Raw genomic sequence first — 5,026 nt, 5'->3', positions numbered from 1 at the left:
GACTTATATGATATGTAGAACGCATTTCTTCAAAAATGTCAGATGTGGCCATACGTCCCGTATTCTTACACAATTTCGGCCATGCCAATTTTTCTTGTGATTTTCTTCATCCCGCTTTTCCACAGAAACCAATCAGAATTTTTATTCTTTACTAAAATTGAGAATCAAAATTATCTGTCTAACTCATTAATTTATGAGTAGGAGAAGATACATTTAATCCTTGATAACATAATAAGATTTTGACAACTGTTGGGAACTTTACCCACTTTTGGCGATAATCAGCTATATCCCGTATTTCTTTTCCTCAAGAAAATATGGTCAGTTTACAAGTGCCGACCAGCCTGATGAAAAGAAAAAAATTAGGGAAAAAATGAGTGTAAAATTAAAAAATTATAGAAAATAATGAAAAAAATTAACGAATCTACTTTCAAAATAATTTAATAGTATTAATCATAATTTTTTTTGTATTTGGGAAATTGAAAAGGTGCAAAACGCTATCACGTTAACATTAAATGAAAACAAAATGTAAACACCGAATGTGTGTGTATTTGGTTATCAGTTCTTCATCTTATGGTGGTGATTCAAGAAACTTGTAAAGAAGTAAACAAAAAGTTGTTTCCTTATGAAGATTGGATGCTATAAATCAAACCAGAAGATTTTTGTTTATACGCTGTGAAAGTATAAAAGTTTGATAAAACTAGATTTTCTAAGTTTCTCTATTTGATCTAGTAATTTGTTTATCTATGTTTAATACAATAATACACTTATTTTGCATGGGTATTCGTGCTTTAAAAAAACAAGTCTTTTTTTCTATGTTGTACTATGCGCATGCATTAATTGTTTCTTCTTATTGCACTGTGCTTAACATTTCATACATGCAGTCCTTCACCATCTGTTCCTATGTGTCAAATACCATCCTAACAGGGCCATCTTAAGGATATCATGGGCCCCTGGGCCAAGTGATTTTCCTAAAGCTCTGCCTGGCAACTTTCCAGATGTCATTTTTTTTCAGGCCCCTCTTCTCTTGAGGCCACCGGGGGGCCGTGCCCATGCATTAAGATGCTCAAGTTAAATTTATTGTGTAAAATTTCTTTTTTGAAGTATTTTGTGTTGTAAAAAGAGTGAGACAGATTTTTCTTGGTCCAATTTATGATGTTTGTTTAAAAAAGTTAACCATTCTGCTTTGGGGAGTTAGTGTAAGTGAACGGTGTCGCATTTTTCTTTTCAACAAAATGACAGGAAAAACAATGTTGTTACTACTACCAAACTCCACATGCGTGCACCTCATCTATATTCCTCTGGGGAACTCTTTATGTGTTAGAATCTCTTTAATGCTTGTTACAGTGCTGCCGTCTGTTTTTCAAATTGTGAATAAAGTGTAATAATTGAATATTTGTACTGTTGTAGGCCTGTTGCTCTCTGCTTGAGAGTTTTTATGTGGAAGATTGGCTCACATTTGTGCCTTAAGGTTAAAACCGCAGGAAACCAACTCCAGCCGATAGATGAGATGGAGTTCGAACTCAGATCCTTGCAATGCAAGTCCATCACTATGACCACTCGACCACAGCAGCAGCAGCAAACAATGCTACTGTGTTAAATTTGGTGTGAGGCTTGCTGATTTTTTAGAGTAAACAATCCAGACCTTCGGAGATGAAGAAGTAGTACAATCGCTTCAAAAAATGGCAGAGCATCAATGGAGAGTGTGGAACGTTCTGGTAGGCCCTTAATATCGAGAAATGAGATACGTTATTGACCAAGTGAAGACTCTGGTGATGCAGGATCATCGAATCACAATCAGAGAACTTGCAGATGAAAGGAGCATTAGCAGATTTGTTCATTTTATTTTGATTGACAATTTGGTCTTCAAGATATGCAATGCCAAAGTTATGCTGTCCATTTCTTTGACTCCAGTGGCAGGGTTCATCATGAGTATGTATCACAAGGCACAACCATTATCGAGGAGCATCACAATTGGCAGCTCCTTCACAATTAATGCGGTAAAGTTAAGTTTTACGTGCTATTTTGTCGAAGATTTGACTGCACTCACCCTTCTTCTCACATTTTTTGGTCTGCCGGTGACTGGCAGTTTCTGAAAGCAGGAAAAAATTCAAGCATGTGGACTAGGGTTACCTACATATATGCACCAAACCTAGCTTCATTGTTTCACGCATGAAAAGAATCATGGTCGTGTATCTTTTGAACAAGCCTTGTACATCACGGAAATAGACCTCTTCTAGATGTTGGGGTGAACTCTGAAAGAAAAGTCATCTGGTCTGTGCCAGGAATCTAACCTAGGCCCTCTTGCAAACCTGGCAAGTGCACTACCATAGGCTGTATACCGCTGAAGACACTGCCCTGTATTTTTTCTTTTTTTCACACACTGTGGCATGAGGTGTTGAAGCAGCAACATTAGTAGCCTATTACTATACCTCACACCAACTCTAGTCGCATCATCATACAGCAATTTACTACCATTCAAGTTGTGTTGGAAATGAAGGTGGCATCTATATGTGGCTGTATCGGAAGAACTTGTGATTCATACTCTTTCCCCATGATCGAACCCACAGATCTGACAGTTGCCTCCATGGTGGTTGGTAGATAAGCATTGTAAGACTGCCATTCAGGTGCAAGCATAAAGTAGCAACCGTAGTGGCTTGGGGCTATTTGCGGAAGTTGAGGGAGACTACTAATGCTTCTACTTTGGCACAGTACTTGAAATAAGGAAGGCCGGGTCATGTCTTCAGTGGTGTTTATGTCCAGTTAGTCCAAGTCCTCTGCATCTTTCCAGTTTGCGAGAGGACCTGAGTTTGATTCCTCTTGATTTGAAATAGATGTTTCGTTCCTGATCATTTCATTGTATTAAATACAAGTTTTATCCAACAGCACAATGAATAAGGATTTTTCGAAAAGTAAAGATGAATCACATATTAGACAGTAAATGTGACACACCGGGCCACGTCTCTGTTTTGTTGGCTATCTTAAAAGCTTTATAATTCAGAAATAAGTCTAATGTTAGCATGCGTTAACCTTAAAAATAGCTCAGCTCGTAACGTGATAGTAACAGACAACTGCATGTAAACAGAAGTAAGCCCCAACTTAACGGCACACTTTCCTTATGTGGAGGGGAAAAAACCATGGCAGTCACAGTAAAACTGGCCAGTCAACCAATCCCAGGCTTTGGTTTTAGGTGATGTCACATGGAAATAGAGGAAACGACCTCTGGCACTGAAATAGGAATGGTCAAAGATGTCGGGATCAACTCATGACATCACATAGGAATACCAACAATCCTTGAAACTTGGATAGTCACAGTTGTTAGGATCAACTTCATTATCAATGGAGTTATTAGCTGGAAAGAGGAATGAAAAAAAAAAAAAAACGGTCAAAAGTATGGGTGTCTACTGTTACCCACACCGTAACACAAGTATAACTAGATAGCACATTTCCTTACATAAAGTAATATTTTATTGTGCATGATATGTTAGTTGACAACGCCAAAGCCTTCTCCTTTGTGGTCTTTCGTAATCACTCCGCTCAGTCTAGTTCAAGTAGCAATATCGATTTAGAAATAATGTTGCTACATATTGCAAAACCTTACAATGCTTTCAATGGACTATCCCAAACAAACGGAGGAGAATGTTGTCCATCTTCTTTATGGCAATGCTCTGGCTTGCACAGTGAATGTCACCAATGCACGATTCCACGCATAAGAAAAATGACTATCCAAAACAGAGCCCAAATATTTTTGAATTACTAGCTGTTGTGTCTTTGTTTTCCGGACATGCCTCATATTGGCATTTTAATCATGTTAACCCATGAACACTTGCACTAATCTAATGAATAGGGGAAATAACCTGAGTACTCAGATTAAATATCTGGTTTTCATAATGTTACCAAAGTTTTTGTCAAAATTGTATTGAAATTTTCTGAAAAATTCACTTATGACGTGAATAAGTTATTATCGGTGCATAAAATTTCTCTTAATCTGTATTATAGGTGTCCACATGCTCAAATGTGACTATCATAGTTGTTTCAGCCATGAATTGCAAAGAGGGGTTGTTCCTATTCGTTGCCGTATTTCAAGTTGTCTCGTGCAGGGGTACGGTTCTCATGCAGGAAACTGTTTTTGGTGTTATCGGCGCAGAGAATTACACATATTATTCTCTTTCTCAACCAGGTTCGGTTCTCGTACTGCTGTACACGTTCCAAGGTGATGCTGACTTATATATATCAGCCGGCAACGTAAAGCCTACTTACGATATTTACAACCATGACCTTCAATCCACAACGTGTGGCTTAGACTATCTGAACATACCTAGTACTTTTCGAAGACCTCTGACAATCGGTGTTTACGGACATCCATCTTACCTGAGTAGCGTTTATCATCTAGAAATAACTGTCGACGACTCCTTGAGCGATAGGGAAGAAATACCATCTAATAGCTATGAAGAAATGTACAATGACAATATTCCAGATGAGAAAGCGCTTCCGCCTCACGTTGATCATGGCTATGAATCTGAATCTTTCTTATGGACCATAGTATTTGGAATTCTCAAAGTGCTATTCGATATTCTTGTGGATTGATTGAAATTTTATGTGCAGCCATGTCGATCGATACTGAGAAACATTACTTATCCAGTGAAAAAAAACATTTATTTTACGCTAAGTAATGTTTCATTTTATATAATATGGTGGCTTTGAATGTTCAAAAAAGATTTGAAATTGTATAAACTTGATGTGTGTAAACATTATCTGAAAATCATTTTTAATATTAATATTTGTTTTATATATCCATTGTGCATACTTCAAGAGTTAAATATCTTAGTTTAATACAGTAACCCCTCGTTATATCATGCATGTTGGAAAACAAAGAAAAAGTTTTATCTAGAGCCTTTGGTCAAAAGGTTTTTTTCCAGATGCTGAAGTTACATTCAGGGCTCGACAAATCCCAGGCGACTGAAAAAGTCATAAATATTGGTGCTTGAAATTTTCTATGTGTGATTACAAAATTGAATAAAAGATGCAC

General features: G+C 37.2%; 1 protein-coding gene across 2 annotated transcripts; it reads left to right on the top strand.

Annotated features, from left to right (window-relative positions):
• Nucleotides 1–510: 510 nt before the first annotated feature.
• On the top strand, nt 511–5,026 carry LOC149082195 (UPF0669 protein C6orf120 homolog). 2 transcript variants are annotated; one of them, XM_089235711.1, is made up of 2 exons: nt 511–678; nt 3,997–5,026. In XM_089235711.1, the coding sequence occupies exon 2, from the start codon at nt 4,039–4,041 to the stop codon at nt 4,582–4,584; it is 546 nt and encodes a 181-aa protein (XP_089091837.1). In that variant the 5' UTR covers nt 511–678; nt 3,997–4,038; the 3' UTR covers nt 4,585–5,026. The 2 variants fall into 2 exon arrangements, with proteins under 2 accessions (XP_089091837.1, XP_089091836.1); XM_089235710.1 differs by having other exon boundaries at nt 612–728; nt 3,997–4,690.

Source organism: Pholcus phalangioides, unplaced genomic scaffold (assembly GCF_987345545.1).
Source record: "Pholcus phalangioides strain wild (caught in Gottingen) unplaced genomic scaffold, Ppha-v1.0 ptg000009l_1, whole genome shotgun sequence".
Classification (NCBI taxonomy): Eukaryota; Metazoa; Arthropoda; class Arachnida; order Araneae; family Pholcidae; genus Pholcus; species Pholcus phalangioides.
Note: the sequence above shows the minus strand (reverse complement) of the source record. Positions and strands in the feature narration are given on the sequence as shown.